The following is a 20104-nucleotide window of genomic DNA, read 5'->3' as shown; positions in this document are numbered from 1 at the left end:
TTCAAACTCAATTCTTCTCTGACTCAAAGTCTGATGTTCTACAGATTTCACCGTCATTTAATATTTTAACTATTCATGTACAAAAAATCATTATTTTCCCTTCAAATGCTTCCATCTTTCAAACTGCTCCCACTTCTTTCTAGTTTATTCCATGCTACTCTTTTTCATGAACTCTATATTCATAACAAACTGGCCTTATTGCTATTTACCAAATATAGCATGATATTTCCCTACTGTATGTCTTTTCACAGGCTGTAAGCCCAATGAAAGTGAGAAGGTTCTTTCCTTATTACCACTGGATTTTAGAACCACCACTTCTTGAAAGCTCTGCTCAGCTGCCATTTCACTGGAGATTTTTCTGAAATCTTCCCAGATGTCTAGTGCTCTTTTATTCCAATTACTATATATTTTGAATGAAAAAGTCAATTGGTGGAGACTGACTGAATACTCAGTTTCCTTGAGAAGAATGAAGATATCTTCTGAATATTTTTTTCACCTATTTAAACCTCTTTGAGGATGAACAATTAAGCCTCCATGTTTGGGAACAAGATGGTTACCTTATTGTGAGTTGTGGATTGGATCTTCTCCTTATAGTTAGGCTCATAATGAGGAGTTGATCTGGCTGTGGAACTTTTTTTTTTTCCAGAGAGAAATCTGAGTATACAATAGAACCCAGAGCCCAAAGTACAGAGGAAGGGGAAAAAGCACTTACTATAACTTCTATCAAGAGATACTAATTGAAATGTTGGGGTAGAGGCACATAATTACTACAAGTAACCTCACCCACTTCACTTGAAAAATGTCCTGTCATATGTGGGAGAATGGAGCCACATGATTCAGCTTCATGGACAGAGAAATAGATTCTTCTTGAACACTGAGTTTCTGAAATTTCACCCTCATTTAGGAATATCAAGATTTTCTGATGCCTCAGACTTCCACGGGAATTTTAAGATTTACTGGACTGAATCAGATTAAAGATCAACAGAAGGGATCTTAAAAGCCATCTAGTCTAACCTTCTTAATTTTACAAATGAGAAAACTGAAGCTCATAAAAGTTATGATTTTCTTAAGGTCTTACAGATATTAAATGGGAAAAATGAAATTTGAACTTAGACCCAATGACTTTAAATTCATATTAAGTACATGATTCTAAAGCTAGAGGATAAGTAAGTGATTGAACCATGATATAGAGTAAGTCTTCTTAATTTTTTTTTTATTTGCAACCCCTTTTTGCCTGAGAATTTTTTTTATATGACCAGGTAAATATGTATATCAAATAGGCATACAAATCAAACATTTACTGATAATAAATCATAATTTTGTAACTCCCACATTCAGTTATGCAACCTCATATGGGGTTACAAACCATAATTTAAGAAATTTTGATAAAAAGTAACAGAGTGTTAAGGACCATGCCTAGGTGAAGGGGCAGGTCAATTCTCTGAAAGCCTCCACAGGTGTAAATCATAAACTTGAAGGAACTGCAAAGCAGACTTCCCAGATGGTTCTTGTGGATTGGGAATGAAATAAATTGGAGGCAAGAGGGAAGAGGAGAGAAGTCAGAGAACACTACTGCCTCTCAGTCTTCTTGTATCATTATTTTTCTCTTATATGAAGAGATCCATTCTACAAGTCTGAGTAAGATCTCCAGTAGCCACTGGCAGATGGCTCCAGTATCACAACATATGATGCCCAACATGGGGCATAAGAAACACAAGAAACAAAGAAGCAGTAGCATTTGAGAGCTGTTTGTGAATAGGATCTTCCCAGAGTTCCTCCAGTAACCCATGGGGAAGGAAAGGGAGAAGAGACCTGGTAAGATTTTTTTAGTCAGGGTAATTAAATGGGCCAACACATCAAAGGGCCAAGCCAGGAGACTTATGAAAAATGCCTGTTCTGACTATAGTCTTCTTCTTCATTTGAAAGTTTGCCTCTATGACATCTCACAAGTTTCAACACCTAATATAGTGCTATTTGCATTCATTAGCATGTGACTCAGATAACAACTAATACATAAACTTACTGACCATGCTGTGGGGGGAAAATAATCACATTTTCATAAAACAAAATACGGGGAATTGTTAAGGATCATGCCTAGGTGAAGAGGCTCTCTAAGAGCCTCCACAGCTGTGAATCATAAACTTGAAGGTGTTGCAAAGCAGCCTTCCCAGATGTTCCTTGTGGATTGGGAATGAAATAAATTGGAGGGAAGAGGAGAGAGGTCAGAGAATGCAACTGCCTCTCAGTCTCCTTGTATCATCATCCTTTCACATGAAGAGATCCATTCCTATAGGTCTGAATTAGACCTCCAGCAGCCACTGGCAGGTGGCTCCAGTATCATAACAAAAAGTTCTTGTTTTGTTTTCCATTGTTATGTCACAAGTAACTTGGACGATATAGGTTCAATATGAGAAGGAGAGTAAAATTGTCTCTAATAATTCATTTCCCTTCGTCTTTAAATAGTCACCTATTTGAATATATAATTTGTATTTCAGTACAAAAACATTTTTAATATAAAGTACTGAATATTTATCAGAAGTAGTTACTGTATCTTTAATTCAAGGGTCATTGTGATGTGACTTTGGACAATTGGTCACCAAATCATGGTCAAATATTTTTATTCAGTTATAAAGATGCTCATATTCTAGGTGGTTAGCTTGTAAATAAAACAATGTAAGAAATACAGAATACTGAAATTTCAAAATTAAGTGTTATTGAATCTGTGTTCATGAAGAAATATTTAATTAGCCCAGTATATGTGTGTGTATGTGTGTGTGTGTGTGTGTGTGTGTGTGTGTGTGTGTGTATAAGCATGGTATATGAAGAACAGGGCAAATGTACTTACCACTAAGGGAAACCTTTCAGTTTTCTATATTATTAAATCAAAGGTGACTTTTAAGAACCCAGTCTTCCTTACATCAACTGATGCTGAGTGAAATGAACAGAACCAGAAGATCGCTGTACACTTCAATACTGTATGAAAATGTATTCTGATGGAAGTGGAAATCTTCAACATAAAGAAGATCCAACTCACTTCCAGCTGATCAAGGATGGACAGAAATAACTACACCCAGAGAAGGAACACTGGGAAGTGAATGTAAATTGTTAGCACTACTGTCTATCTACCCAGGTTACTTATACCTTTGGAATCTAATACTTAATGTGCAACAAGAAAATGGTATTTACACACATATATTGTATCTAGGTTATATTGTAACACATGTAAAATGTATGGCATTGCCTGTCATGGGGGGAGGGAGTGGAGGAAAGGGGGGATAATTTGGAAAAATGAATACAAGGGATAATATTATAAAAAAAATTACTCGTGCATATATACTGTGGAAAAAATTCTAAATAAATAAATAAAAAGTTTGAAAAAAAAAAAAAAGAACCCAGTCTTCACAGGCAATATTATAAAAAAGGAAGTTAGAGGCTTAGTGAATAAATAAATCAAAATGATGTTATAGTAAGAGAAATATTGTGGGGTGGGATGGGGGGAAGTAAAAGCTAACTTTATCAGAAAGCCTGATATCTTTCCTCAAAAATGTATCTATTATACATTTCTAACTATCCACCAATATTTTTAAAGCTTTTTTTTTTTTAAAGCTTTGTTAACAATCAGGCCATGCTTGTTAATTTCTCTTATCAATATAAGTGAAAAAGTTTATGTTTGCATTATCATCTCTGTTTGCTAGAAATTCTATAAATTAAAAGAAGGTGTGGATCTTCATTAATAGAGGGAATTTTATTGCAGCTCTTCTCCTCCCCTCAAAAAAAAAAAAAAAAAAAAAAGGAAAAAAAAAGAATGACAAAATAAGAGAATTAAAAAAAACAGGTTGAGTAACTAATGTGGAAGTGTATGAGAATTAGATCTGTAATTTCGTTGATATAACAAAATGCCAGGTGAGAAAATACCTTCTACCAGTGTATGGTCTTAGAGAGTTACATAAAACACCAAGTATTTAAATGAGTTACCAGAGTTATCAAACTAGGAAGTATCTGAAGAGGAAAAAATGAACCCAGGACTTCCTAACTCCTGACCAGCTTTCTCCTAACTAAAATGAGATATTTTTCAAATAAGCTTAAGTAAGTCTTATCAATTTACTGAAGCAGAAAGGACATATATTTGTTAGCACCTTTCTAACAATTGAAGATGGTATGATGTGATGGATATAATACTGAACTGTAAACCAATAGATCTGAGTTTCAGCCCTATCTTGTCCCTTACCTAGGTCAGTGTTCCTCATAGGAACAAGTTATTAAACTTATATGGGTCTCAGTTTTCTTATCTGTTAAAGTAAAGGATGAATGATCTCTGGCATATACTAAGTACTTAATAAATGCTAGTTAAGTGAATAATTGACACTTTTAGGGTAGCAAGCTGAAGAATTTGCTTTCAAACTGAGAATGATTATAATCTTTAAAATTCAAAAGGTCAGTAATAGGGAGGGAGAAAGATATTACTTTATGAAGCATAGGTGCTAAGTAGATTACATTAATTGAATAGAATATTGGAGTGTGAAATATTGAAGCACACTAATTTGTGTAGGTACAAAGCCTCCAAGAAAAAATACAAATTGGTCTTGGGTTATAGAAAAGCTTAAAAAGGATTTTGAAAATCAACTAAGAGAGATAGCAGAAAAATTAAGAAAAGAATTGAGTGGTGCAAAAAGAAATATAAAAAGCTAATGAATGAGGAGAATGCCCTAAAAAGCAAAATTAACCAAATAGGAAAGGAGGTACAAAAGCTCACTGAGGAAAATAATTCCTTAAAAATTTAGAATTGAACAAATGGAAGATAATGAGATTATGAGAAATTAAGATACAATAAAGCAAAACCAAAAAAAGAATGAAAAAATTGAAACAAAACCATGAAATATCTCATTAGAAAAACAACTCTCCTAGAAAATAGATCCAGGATAGATAATTTTAAAATTATTAGTCTACCCGAAAGTCATGATCAAAAAAAGAGCCTAGATATCATCTTTCAAGAAATTATCAAGGAAAACTGTCCTGATATTCCAGAACCAGAGGGAACAATAGAAATTGACAGAATCCACTGATCACTTCCAGAAAGAGATCCCAAAATGAAAACTCCCAGGATTATAGCCAAATTCTGAAACTCCTAGATCAAGGAGAAAATACTGCAAGTATTCAGAAATATACAATCCCCGTGTAGTAGAGCCACACTCAGGATAACACAAGATTTAGTAGCTTCTACATTAAAGTATCAGAAGGCTTGGAATATGATATTCTGGAGAATAATAAAGCTGGAATTACAACCAAGAATCACCTACCCTGCAAAACCAATATAATCCTTCAGGGGAAAAGATGGAAATTTAATGAAATAAAGGATTTTTAAGCATTTGTGATGAAAAGACAGAGCTGAATAGAAAATCAAAACTATGACTCAGAAAAAGCATCCAGAGATAATCAGGAAAATGATATTATAAGGGATTTAATTAGGTTTATTTCTTTACATTCCTACATGGGAAGATGATACTTATAACTTACTAGAACTTTTTCATTATTACAGCAATTAGAAGGAATATATAGATATAGATATAGATATAGATATAGATATAGACAGAGGACATAGGTGGGAGTTGAGTATGAAAGGATAATATCTTTTAAAAAATGAAAGTAAGGAATGAGAGGAATGTATTGGGAGAAAGGGAGAGGGAGAGGTGGAATGGTGTAAATTATCTGCCATAAAACTTTCAAGAAAAAGCTTTTATAATGGAGGGGAAGAGGAAGAGAAGAGGCTAAGTGAAGGAACCTTATTCTCATCAGAATTGGCCCAAAAAGGAAATATCTATCTTACTCTGAAAGAAAGTAGAAGGGGAATAGGAAACTGGAGAGGGGGAATAGGAAACTGGAAGCTTCTCTCTCCCATTCTCCCTCTGCCCTTTATTTTTCATGAGGTTTTTTTTAATTTAGAGAAGGGGATCTATGTTTTCTTTCACAACATGCATAACTTCACATGTGGTTTCTTAATGGGAATTGGTTGTGAGAGAAGGAAGACAATCTGGAACTCAAAATTTTTTTAAAAACAAATGTACAAAAATTTGTTTTAAATGTAGGGAAAATATCAAATAAATAAAAATTTAAAAATAAAAAGATGAACTCTACTGTTCAGTGTTGTGATTTTAAAGGACCAACCAATTATCATATAAAAAGCATGGCTATATGGTATAATATTCTATGCAGAGACTTTGTATCAATCAAATTTATCAGATTCACATACTAATAATTAGCATTTATCTATAGCACTTGAAGGCTTGAAAAGAGCTTACTTATTTCCTCATTTGATCCTCACAACAACCCTATGAGGTAGGGCTCATTATTCCCATTACAAGCTGAGAAAAGTTGAATAATTTGCTTAGATTTTATAGTGGGGAAATGTCTGAGGCAAGATTTGAAATCTGGTGCTATATATAAATGCTAATTATTAGTACTAAGGAAATGCCTTCAAATTTCAAAGCTCTTTGAGGAAACCATGTCATTTTTTTCATCATTTATGCCCTAAGAATCAAGGCACAATGCCTTGCTCAGAAGAACTGCCTAATAAATGTTTAGTTAAAGTGAAAGAACTATTACCAAACTGAATTTGATAAATTTGGTCTTCTTTGTACATTTGTTTTTAAAAACTTTTGAATTCTAGATTCTCTTCCTTATCTCCACCCTCTTATTTTTTAGGGTCAGTGTAAGCTTGAGCTGTCTTAGCATAGCTGTATAATAAGGCTCTAGTGCACAGTATATTGATTAGAAATATCATATGCTAGTTTTTGATGAAAACACATTTAAATGTAATTTCCAAAATAAGACTTATTTTTCTGATCTCAACTGATCCTTAAGTTTACTCATTTTAATGTCATTCACTGTTGCCAATTTCTTATTTCATTGAATTATTAAAAAAAAAAAACAAATAAAAACTTTAACAGTCTTCTAAAATGAATCCCAGTTGGGGATCATGCTCATTTCAAAGGAAATATAGCCTTAAGGCTAAACTTGTAGTAACAAGATGAAAAAGTAACTTTTTCAAGATTTCTTTCCCTTTTAACTTAGCTGTTATACTTATTATATACATTTTACAATTGCAAAACTAGGCTTTGAAAAATTTTAGGGAAGTGTTAATGAGTCAATAATTTATATACATCATTTTAATATACAAGGTGCCAGAGTTTCTTTGTATGTTATCTTTTTCTGGGTATATTAACTTGGGAATTAGGGGAAAAAACTTAGAACTTATTGAAGGACATTAAGTAGCAAATAAGATATAAATTTTCTCTCTCTAAGGTCCCCTCATTTCATTTTAGTGATCCAATTTTACCATTCCTTCCTAGCTACTAACATTTTCACCTAATTGTTTCCCCTCTTCTGAATTATTTTCTATGTCTAGTTTTAAAAAATAAGACCCAGATATATATATATACATATATATATATATATATATATATATATATATATATTTATCCTCTGGAAACAAATTAATCTGGTTTACCTTTGAGTTACTCACAAGAACAAATTATATTAAACCACACACAGCTAACCCACACCCATGGGAAATAGAATCTACTTCATTCTAGTAAAGATGACTGTTCTTGTTCGGCACATCATCATTAAGAGAATCACAAAGCACTGTTGGGCTAGAGATATTGTGAAGGAAAGCTCAACAAGCTAAAAGGCTGATGATATAAGGAAAGAAATGAAAGAAATAAAGTATGTAAGTAAAGATACAAAGCTTTACAAAGTGATAATTTATTAAGTTGCTATCTCTAAATCTAAATCAAAGCTTCTTAAACTGTTGTGACAACATATGGGATTACATAACTAAATAAGATTATGAAATTATGATTTATTATCAGTAAATGTTTGATTTGTATATCTATTTTATATACCTATATATTCAAGATTGCATAAATTGCATTTATTGGTAGAAAAAATTTAAGAAGCCCTGATTTAGATGGTAGAGTGAATGGAATGTTGGACCTGGAGTCAGGAAATTAAAATATTGCCTCATCCACTTATTAGCCATATCAACCTGTAGATGTTCATTTAACATCTATTTACCTCACTTTCCTCTTCTGCAAAAGGGGAAAATTATAGGCTTGTTGTGAGGATCAAATGAGATATTTAAGAGAAAAAAAAACTCTTTGCATTGTCTAAGACATAATAGGCACTTAAAAATGCTTGCTCCCTTTTCTTACCTTCCCCATAATCCATACAATTGAATATTTATGCAGAAAGTTAAAAATAACTCAGATCTATCTACAGCTGTTAAAACAATTGCAGGACTAAAGAGCTTTCATAGGTGCTATGGGAACTTGAGGTCTATTTTTATATTCATACTCTGCCATCCTCATCATCATCATTATTAAAAGGTACTTTTGAAGACTTTAGTTAAATGTAGCACTGTATTAAGTGCTACACAAAGACAACTATTAAAGATTTCATTTGCTGTCTAGAAGTTAAGAGAAAGAAGGGAATTTTAAGAGTTCAAGTTGAAAATAAGCTTCTAGTCTCAGAGACCTCCAAGATGAGAGACTCCATATGTCATTTCGTCCTTCCTATTTCCTACTGCTTTTGAATTTCTCCATCATAATTTCCTGTTTTCCTGCCCCAGGAAACCCATCACTGGGAAATATCATCTTGTAAGATTGAATCAGCTTTACCTTGGCATTCACATTTCATTGTATTCTTGGCACTCTGATTAGACCCTGTGATCACAGGGCAGGGCCATGGGTCCAAGGCTTTCCTTTAAGGAAGCATGCTGGCCTAATCCCCATTTTCCACTGGTTTTACTGCTTTTGGACTTCTCTATCATTTCCCTTGTGCAGGATCCCTTCTTTTCTCTCCCCTTTCTTTTTAGCTTTCATTTATGTGTTATCTTCCTCCATTACATTGTATGCTTCTTTGGGCTGGAATTGTCTTTCTTTTTAACTTGAATTTGTATTTCCAAAACTTAGCACAGAGTAAATGCTTAATAAATGTTTGACAATTAACTATTAATAGTTGCAATTAACTATTAAAAATCCACTCATTTTACAGTTGAAGAAATCAAGGGCCCAGGGAGAAAATGAATTGCCTGTTTGCAAGAATCAGAAGTGATATTTGGACCCAGATTTCTGACTTTATAGACAGTTTAATTCTGATTTTACTGTACCAGAGTGATTCTTTAAATATAAAAGCTAAGAGCCATCTTTCTAACTTTCACAGTTAAACTTCAATAAAGTCAAACTTAATAAGTCAAGTCAAACTTAAATAAAAATAGAGGTCACTAAACCATATATAAGTATCTCTGTGGGCCACATATAGATTTAGTTTTAAAATATAATATTATTTATATTTCATTTTTAAAAATATTTTGTCAAGTATTTCTCAATTACATTGCAATCTGGTTTAGGTTGTACTCATCAGGGTTGTGGGTTGCATAGGGCTCATGTTTTATATATTTGGTAAACCTGTTTACCAAATATATACATACATATATATATATATATATGTATATATATATATATATATATATTCAATGTGTGCTGAGTGCTGAAGGAATGAAATGCAGAGACATGATTTTTGTTTCAAAGAATACACAAGAGAAGATCTACCTTGTCTGTAAGTATGAGTATATTCAAACTACTTCAATAAATGGGAGACCTAGGCTAACCTCCAAATATCTAGGGAAGAGAATTTTACAAGCTCAGTAATATATTCCAGTATCTAATGCTATCTAGAATGCTCTCCTAAACATTTAATTTAAATCCCTCCTGTTTCAATTTAAACCAATTTCTTCTTGTTGGGTTAAAGAGATAATATTAAGAAAAAGAAATATATAGGTTAAAATTTGAGAACTATTAGAATGTCTTAAGGGAAGCAATAGGAGACCTTGGGGAAATTTGAAAGTAGATTGGATAACTTGCTAAAGCAACTTATTAAATTTTCTCATTCCCATTGTCCTAAAATAGGAGTGATTTTTCTCTTCAGCAAAACTGGTATTGTTTCCTAAGCTTTAGTCTTCTGCTTGCCACCAATTCCCTCTGTCCAGTTAGGCTTCTACATTGCATCAAAGTCTAACCAGTGATGGTGATTTTTGTTATTTTTTTTCATCTTGAGGACAACAGAAATTACAAGGATTGTGTGTACATTTGTAGGTACATGTATAGTAATGGTAGATACTGAGCGAAATCCACAACATTCTTCTACTTACATCCTTTGAATCTAGATGGAAAATATGTCCTGCTATAGGACTGAGACAATTCATTACATCAACTCATCACCACATGTAAATGATTTTATATATTCATTTTTGAGAGACTGACTTTACATATGACTGTTAGGTATTTATCTGTAATTGTCTTCAGAATTATTTGATAACTTCTTAAAACATTTTAAAGTGGACATTTTTGATATATTAAAAATAAAGTTATAGGATAATTAGATTTCTTTGAACTAGTATTTTAGGGAAAGAGTTTTCAACATGAATGCTTGAAAATTGCTAAACTTTAATCTTGAAGTGCCAAAATTTTTATTCTAACCATTTTGGATGAAAACCTTTTAAAAGGTATTATACATTTCTTCCTCTATAAACAGAACATGCAGGATGTAATTTAACCTTTTTTTGGAAGGTGATATCTAGGATCATCATTATGGATACCACTTATATTCTAATACAGAAATGTCCTGAAAGATTATTGAGGTATAGTAGCTTAAACTTATGCTAAAATAGAAATTCCTCTTTTTCTTAAATTCTTTCTCTTCTGTTTTTTCTAAATAACAGTAATTCACATCCACATAGTGTTTTCCCCTCAACAACCTTGTACAATCTTGTAGGTAGGGAGTGTAAGTATCATCCCAATTTTACAGATGAAGAAATTGAGGCTCACAGAGGTCATAGAACTAACCTATGGTTACAGTGTTAGTAAATCCTGGATTTGAGATTCAAATCCAGCTCAGTCGATCAATAAGCATTCACTAAATGGCTACTATGTGCCAGGTACTGTGCTAGGTGCTAGGGATAAAAATTGAAATAATTCCTGCAGTTTTACTGACTCTTCGATGAAAATTTGAAAAAAAAAAATACCCTGCAGTCGTCAGTGTGATTACTCACAGTCACTCTCCCTACTCCTGTCCCAATTCCCAATATAATTTGCCACTTCTATATATGCCATTTCTAATATATTATGTCCTGAGACATTAGATAATAAAGCTTTTTAGAAAAGTGTATAAAAGTAAGACCAATTATATCCCTGAGCTAGAGTAAAAAAAAAAAAAGTAAAACCAATTGTATCCTGAGTTACAGTGTTTGCCACTTAATAAATCCTTGTAAATTTATTGACTGATAGAGGGACTGAGGGCTCTCATGAATAAAGCTTATGAACTTTCATGGACTTTGTGACACTTATTTTGGCTCCTTTTCTTTCAGATGTGTGGCTATATTTTAGACAGGAAGTGGCTGGATGCTCTCTGATCAACAGGTGCCATCCATTTTATACCTAAACACCCCTCTTTTTGTCTTGAAGCCAATAGGTACCTCAACAACCTGGAAAATCAAGGAAACCTTACCTTTTTGTAGAGACTCCTCAGGTCTCTGTACTGCCACATGCTGTTTAGGACCTGAGATGCTGCTTTTACCACTTTTGGAGAGTGTCTGATACAGAAAGGAAAGAGCAAAAAAAAAAAAAAAAAAGACATTTTCAACCTCATTTGTCATGAAATTTTAAAAACATCTTAGCAATTTTTCTGTTTCTCTTTTCACCTTAGTTTAGGGTTTAAAAAGTACATCACCGTAACCCAATACAATAGGCAGTGTACCTACTATTATCATACTCATCTTAAAGATGAGGAAACTGAACTTTAAATGGAAAGTGACTTTGGTGAGGATCCTAGTAATTTTACAGAGCACAACCCAAGATTCAAACTCAGATTTTCACTGTTTCCCATTGTACTAGTCTGTCTTAAGAACAACTGAAAAGATTGTGGTATTCTTCACTGAAAAATCAAGTCTCACCATTAGAAATGACTGATCAAGGAGATCTATGTGTAAATGGAATGGGGGGAGGTTGAAAATATGAAGAAAATTTAGTAGAATACACAGAAATATAACAAATACAGAGATACAGTAGAAATTTAATCCTCATTGCAACAGAAGTTATAGAAATGAATCTACTGCAAAAGTAGGTTGTGAATTTTTTTTGGTAGTGGTTTTAGTCACATCAATAAGAAAAAAAAATATGGTCATTATTGTCTCCTTGAGGTTAGATACAGCAGGCTATCACTAAATATAGGGTTCCTCCTTCCAATGCTTGCTGGAGAAATGTGTACATGGGAATATATCCTATGTCTCATGCTGAGAGATCAGGCTTGGGTTCAGAGCAAACTTGGAAATAAGCCTTCTACAGACTTAAGTGTGAGTGGGTATGTAGATGGTAGCCATAAATAACAATTTAACCTATTATGTTAATAAAACAATTCAAGTTGAGTATACTTAAAATCTGCTGGGATTATAATAGTGAGCACATTTAAAAGAAGTTCTGGGTATGCACATATGTGTGTTTATATGTACACATGCACAGGCAAATATGGTTAGGAAACTTCCCATTGAAGAAATTCTACCCATGCAGGTAATTAGTGATATATAACAACTGATAGGTCATCTCTACAACATGAAGACTGGAACATTTTATTCTGCTAGGGAGTCCTGATCATCGGCTCCATCATACAGTCTGTGCATCTATTATCGAGCACCAGTCTAGATGAGACTCATCATCAGATTGATTTCAGGATACCATTTATTTATTGATCACATCAGTTGTGGAATGCTATCTGCCCAGTCTTAGATGTTTTATCTTTATTTGTGAAAGAAGTAATTACACTGATGAAATCATGGGTCCTTGAAATAGCAGAAAATAAGATTATAGTTTTAAAAATGGACATCTTTGAAGGAAGTCACCCAGACCAAACTATACTAACCGATCAATCAATAGCCATTTATTAAGCATCATTTCCCTCCCACCTTTGATTTTTATAGTTAAGAAAAGTGAGATCAAGAAATTAAGGGATTTGCCCAAAGTTATAGAAGCAGTAAATGATAGAGCCAAAATTTGAACCCATAAATTTAGATTTAAAATCTAGTAATCTTTCCAATACTCAAAGCACATATCTGTATCTATGTCTATCTATCTATATGTATAAATATAGTTATGTAAATATGCTTTGCACAGACACATGCACTTACATATGAATATCTATGTATATGTCTATGCACACAGACATGTATTCTGTGCTTCTGATTCTGTAATATCCCATTATGTCTGATGCATTTTTATTCTAATATTTCCTTACCACCCAGAGCCTCGTATCTTGGAACAATCTTTTACTTCTTACATTGGAGAATTTCTTCTGGGGGGGGGGTCTCTATTTTAGGGATGGGCCCAGAATGAGGCACCTTCATTCTCTACTAGAATTGTTTCTGTTTTCCTAGACGTTACTACCCTCTTCTCTCTTCCATTTCTTTTTCTCCCCTTCCTCTGATTTTCAGATTCCTTTTGTGTATTGTTGTCTTTTCTTAGGTTATAAACTCTTTAAGTACATGGACTAGCTTTCTTTTTTGGGGGCTTGTATTTTTATCTCTAGTGCTTAGCACAGTGCCTCGCACTTAATAAGCATTTAATAAATGCTTGTTGCCTGCTTGTCTGTCATAAACATATATATGTATATATATATATATATTCACATACATATATATGTTAGTTCTTATGAGTTCTCAAAATATTTGGATGAAAGAATAGATTTACTATTATAGTGATTTAAATTATACATTGCTTTTCACTGAAAATGTTGGTAATAGCATAGAAACTTATTATATTGAGTAGCATGCTTTATATTTAATATTGAATTACTATGATTTAAGAATAGCTTTTCATCTTTTCGCCAATATAAATAATTTCATTTAATGTTTCTGTGTTGACTATCAACATTTTATTGTTTGTATAGTCAACAAAAATACAGTTATATTGTTATTTACCTATCTTAGCTTATCTGTAGAAATATTTAAGCAGCAAGAACTATAATGAAAACAGATTTAGTATGAAAAAAATCATTTTTTTTCTTCAGTGTAATTTCTTTTCTGGACAATGACAAAATGGAAGAGACTATGAATAGGTAATGACTAATAAGCTGAAAGTTGTCCATTTAAATGTCAATAAATCACAGTATTGTCACAACTTTTGAAGGTTAAAATGACTTTGCTTTCTTGTTAGGTTTTATTTTTGATACATTAGACTGATGCTATAGCAACTTCTCTTTGAAGTATTTCAACTACTTTGTGTTGATTCTTTTTAATATGACAAGTGATTATAATAGAAGTTACAATCCAGGACCCTTTTCTGACAATAATCATGAGACTGTGAATAGCATTTCTGCCTAATGGCAAACTGCAGTGATACAGTCAACATTTATTTCCTATGGGACAGTTAAAACTGCAAATACACATGGATTTATGAAACAGATGGACAAGACAGAATGTCAATGATGAGTTTTTAAAATGATGTGAAATGAATATCATAAATAAAGGCATAAAGATCTCAAAATAGTGACTATAAGATGACTGCTAGTGGCCAGAAATGACATAATGGTTGGATGATCTAAATGAATGCAGCTTAACTTATTTGAAGGGAAAAAAAACAGTAATTCTCAGTAGCTTTGTGGTTGGTATAGGGATATCTGTCCGAAGCAAAGATCTTTTTGGTTCTAAACTCTATTATTTGTCTTTAAAAGTTATGGTGGCCTTAGAACCCTAATCAATGACAATTAATGAGCCCAACTAGTTGTAGTATGGATAGAGCCTTTATTTTTCAGTGCTAATGTTTTTAGTCTTTTTATATTTGTAAATGAAACAATAAATGAATTGCCAAATGAATAATAATAATTTCAATCCAATATATATGAAATGGGAGTCTCTGACACACTTTTATAAATGATTGCTTTGCAATTCTTTTAAAGGAAGAATCAAATTAGAACTAATTTCATTTCAGGTAATAATTTTCCAAGAACAAATTTTGTAGGATAGATTTATAAGCATTTTATAAATTTACAAGGCTGAACTCAATTTTCAAGCTGTACTTGATTCTGAAATTCCATTTTCAATAAAGAATTATTATCATACAAAAAAGTATCCTAAAAAGATATGAGGAAACATTAGCATCTGCAGTTTAGGCATGCAATTGGGTAAGAAATTCTGATAAAGAAATACACAGGGTAACTTTTGTAGTTCAGTTTTTCAGATCACTGAAAAGAATTAACATATTGAAGTAGTATGAGTGATGAAGAAGTTACCATGAATTATGTTGGGATTATAAATATTTGTTTTTACCCCCCAAAAAGGCAATATAAATTGAAGAATTGATGAGATTGGCTAAATAGTGAGAATATGACCTCTTCTATGAAGTCTTTCCTGATCTTCTCTTTTCTGACCTTGGCTTGTTTGATTTTCATACAGAATACTATTTATAGCATTCTGATCCACTTAGCATGTATTTGAAACAATTTAAAAGATATTTATTAATTGCTTAATATGTTTCAAGTGCTTTACTAGAGAATGAAAAGGCAAAATCAGCTCCTACTTTCATTTTTTCTTTTTTATTATTTTTTATTAAAGCTTTTTGTTTAATATGCATGGGTAATTTTTCAACATTGACCCTTGTAAAACTTCTGTCTAAAATTTCCCCTCCCTTCTCCCCCTCTTCTAAATGGCAGGTAGCCCAATACATGTTAAATATGTTAAAATATATGTTAAATTCAATACATGTATACATATTTATAGCTATCTTGAAGCAACTCCTATTTTCAAAAGGATTATACCATTATCTCTCTTCTGGGAGGAAAACAGCATATAGATATAAAAGTAGCCAGATTTAGATATATAATGTATACAATATCATTTCCAGGGGATAAAGAGAGGAGAACTGGGAGAATATGGACAGGTATTTTGTAGTAGATGACTCAAGTGTAACCTTTAAGGGAGTAACAAGTTCTAAGACACAATATTTTAGGCATATCCACAGTCTATGCAATGGGAATCAACATGCCATGTATGAAGAGCAAATAAGTCAATTTGGCTGGAAAGTGAGTGAGGGCAAGAATTTTGGATTAAGCCTGAAAAGAGAATGAAGTCAGATTGTGAAGGACTTTAAATGCTAGAGCATTATTTTGCTATATATGCCTCCTTTAGATTATAAACTTCATAAGGACAAAGAGAATATCTTATTTAAATTTTGCATGTTCTCTAGCATAGTATTCAACACCCAAATTCAAGTGTAGTACTGAACTGAACAGTGTTGTGTCATGATTGTTATGGTTCAATTCTCCACTTGCTCTTCATCCTAAATATAGACTATCTTCAGCAATGCCACTGAACTCCTATTATTGGATAACAAAGCTTGAATAAAGCATCTGGCCTTGTCAAAATGTCAGCTATCAGAAGGAGATGTTGCTTTTCACATTATCATTTAGGATTTGAGCTAGATGGAGCAGCTAGATGGTGCAATGGAGCACCAACTCTGTAGTCAAGAGAACCTGAGTTCAAATCCAGCCTCAGACACTTAACACTTACTACTTGTGTGACCTTGGGCAAGTCACTTAACCCCAATTGTTTTGCCACCCCCCCTCAAGAAAAAGAGTTGAGTCATAAGATTTGGAACTAGAAGTGGAACCTTAAAGGTCAGTATAATTCAAATCCCTTAGATTACTGATGAGGAAACTGAAGACCAGGGAGATAGAGTACCTCCCCCCACTGACCCCCAAGTTTAAACAGGAAATCTTGGATTCAAAATGAGATTGATGACTCTGAATATCATTCTTTTAATATTGTTCACATGCTGTTCTATAATCTTGATTAACTTCACCAGATAATTTTATTTCATTGTCAATAGAACTTTAAAGGCAAATGGACCTCTTCTTTCAGGTTTTCTGATTAATATTTTGAGATTCTTACATTACAGAGTAGACTGAACATAGGTATCCAAGCTCTAAAGAGACAACTGAGCTTCCAGGCCTCTTCCAATACACCTCTCACTGAAAGCACATTGATTTCTCTACTTATGAATATGTATAGACATGTCAGCATGGTTTATGGGCATATGTTTCACTGTGATTTTCCTGCTTAAGCAGCAGAGAAGCACACTGAGATGACTTCTTAGCACTCAAAGCAGTTAGGCTTGAGACTTTTTAAGTGCTTCTGATGTCATTCAGAGAAGAAAACTGATTTTCTCCTGATACTGAAGCCCATTTCATCCCAAATGTGATACTGAAAGCTACAGCTTAAGCAAGCAATCTCCCCAGTGGCATTATTACATCAGGGCTTAATGGGGCTTCTCTACTTAATAGGAAAAAAAATTGAATCATAATATTGGATTGATGAGTGACCATGCCTGAAGGTCTCAAGGTCCCTAAATAGAGATTTTTTTAAATCTCACACAATAGTATTTACACTAACATTAAATGCAATTATAATGCAGCAAGGAATCCCACAGCAAAAAATCCAAAAACCTTTAGTTTAAAAAAAAAAAAGATTAAAAAGTAAGAAGAAAAAAGAAGGAAGGAAGGAAAATTAATTTTGTATCTAATCGTGAATGATACTTTTTAGGAAGAAGGAAAATTATGGAACTATTTCCTCTGATAGGCAAGTCTTACTCCTTTCAGCCACTTACTATACACAAAAATTAATGGAAGTTTCCTTAAATTTGACAATTAATTAGAACATAATAAATTGACTCTAATCTCCCTGATGATAGGGACCATTTGATTTTTTCCCCTCTATTCTTTAGCATAATATATGGTATCTTACCCAATGGGATAGGAGTAGGTGCAATAATAATATTATATCCATATAAGTCTAATTATAAACTGTTGTTATTATACCAACCATTCTAATTTAATTGATATTGTTGGTGTTCAGTCATGTTCATTTGTTTGTGACCACATTTAGTGTTTGAGTCCTTATTTGAACCGAGATCTTTGTAACTCCAGGTCAGTACAACCTAATTGCCCTATTAATTAATATTAGATGACACTGAAATAATAATCCTTTGTTTTAACATTTATTCATTTAATCAGTAGCTTATTCCATTATCAAAATACATGAAGCTAATACCCTAAAGGCGATCTTAATTATCATCATTTCATGCTTTTCTTTTACCACTTTGCATCTGCTTCCCCTTCTACTCTCGTTTCTTTGGAATAAGATACCCTCTCAGGATCACTTCTAAACTCACCATCATGCTGCTAACTTGTGCCTTGATTGACATCACCTCCCTCAGCTAACTTTCTCCTGTGACTGGAGGGCAAGTTAGAGTACCAAATCCTCAAATGACTTTCTTTATGGAAGGCAACAACCAGACTCAGCTCCTTTCCCTTTGTCTCTGCTGCCCTTGTCTGGTATCCTGTCCTCCCCTTCCCTTTCCTGACACCTGTTTTGGGTTGTCTCCCCCTTTATGTTGTTAACTCCTCCAGGGCAGTGTCTTTCCTTTTATGAATTGTATACTCAATATTTATTGGATTAGACTGGAATGAGCCTATTACCATAAAAAATAACTACCAAACAAGCCATTGCTTCAATTTTGATATCATTTCTAGATTAGCTCATTGAAAAGCATTATAATATTGTGAATATTATCTAGTATAGTATCTTGGAAATATTGTGAATATTATCCAATATAGTATCTTGGAATAGGCAAACCTTGTCAAAATCTTGCTTTAAATACATATTGAATTTGTAAACCTGTGCACATCCCTTAACCTATCTGGGTCTCAATTTCTTCATCAGTAAAATATAGAGGCTGGATTTAAGGACCTCTCCCAATGTGATAACTCTGATTCTATAAACTAGTCTTTTAATGTTTCCTTACCAGAATCTTTCTGATGGCTTGTTTTGGGCCAGAACCTTATGAAACAGACATGAATTATTTTTCAAATCTTAATTATTAAGTAGTTTTGCTTTATTATTGGGAATGAATAATGAAAGTCTTTCTTGTTTCCTTTCTTTTAACTAGCAAAGTTAATTAAGCAAATGGATTTACAATGAGGTTAAATAACGCATCTCATAAATAGCCAAGACAAGGCATACTTATTTGAGACCAATAATAGTTACTTTAAGAAATCCCCACGGTGTGAAGTAACTTGATAACTTACTTGTCTCCTTTACTCTTGGAAATACCAACCAACTTCTCAATGCCTCCAGCATCCCGTAAGGCCTTGGCATTCTCCATATTCTTAGTTATCACTTCATGAAGAGTACAGCAGATGGCAGTAACTGTGTCATCAGACATGGCCTTGCTGGCTGAATTGTTGCTGTTGTTCCCTCCTGGAAGCCTATGGACCAGGTCTCTCATAGCATACTTGCCTTTGGGAAATAAAAGGAGGGGAGCAGTTGAGATGGAGCAGAAGGAAGATGGTAGTGGTTGAAGTTGAGAGAGACAAGCCCAAGGAAACACAAAAAGCCAAAAATATTTTTTTAAGTTCACATCATGGCATTTATTTGTTAGGATTATTTTTCATCTTATGTAAGGCAGAGATACAATTCCAAAAGAAAAAAAAACAGAGGAGAGTTTTTTAAAACTGATTTTGTTCCTGTTATTTTATGCCTCTATATTTTTTCTGAAAGATGCAGAAAGGGAACTGGGAAATTACAAAAAGGCCATCATTGAAACAGAAAAACAAAAGAAAACAAAAGAAAAGTGGCACAAAATAAGGATTTTTAAGCTTGAAGCCAAAGGTAAGCAAGTAGACAATTACAAATGTTATAGATATAATTTCTTTTAAGGAACTCCTAGTGGGCATAGAAAAAGGAAGGGAATAAACATTTATTGAACACCTGTAATGTACCAGATTCTGGGTGCTTCACAAATCTTTCATTCTGCAAATTTTATTTCAGGTTAATGACTGATGGAAATCTTGTAGCTTCCAAGAATACAATTTGAAAACTACTATTTCATTATGTCAAGAATGGTTTACTTGACTAAGAATATGTCAAAATTTATCATTGGTTTCAACGAAAGGATGAAATTTTAAAAAACATTTTAATAGCTAACACATTAATGAATAAAACAAT

General features: G+C 33.0%; 1 protein-coding gene across 1 annotated transcript in view; it reads right to left on the bottom strand.

Annotated features, from left to right (window-relative positions):
* The window catches only part of CTNND2 (catenin delta 2), a 1154077-nt gene that overhangs the window by 59152 nt on the left and 1074821 nt on the right, over window positions 1-20104 (bottom strand). The window contains 2 exon segments of the mRNA XM_074279123.1: window positions 11563-11647; window positions 19186-19396. Coding sequence (XP_074135224.1) covers window positions 11563-11647; window positions 19186-19396 — 296 coding nt within the window.

Source organism: Sminthopsis crassicaudata, chromosome 1, assembly GCF_048593235.1.
Source record: "Sminthopsis crassicaudata isolate SCR6 chromosome 1, ASM4859323v1, whole genome shotgun sequence".
NCBI classification, from domain to species: domain Eukaryota; kingdom Metazoa; phylum Chordata; class Mammalia; order Dasyuromorphia; family Dasyuridae; genus Sminthopsis; species Sminthopsis crassicaudata.
Note: the sequence above shows the minus strand (reverse complement) of the source record. Positions and strands in the feature narration are given on the sequence as shown.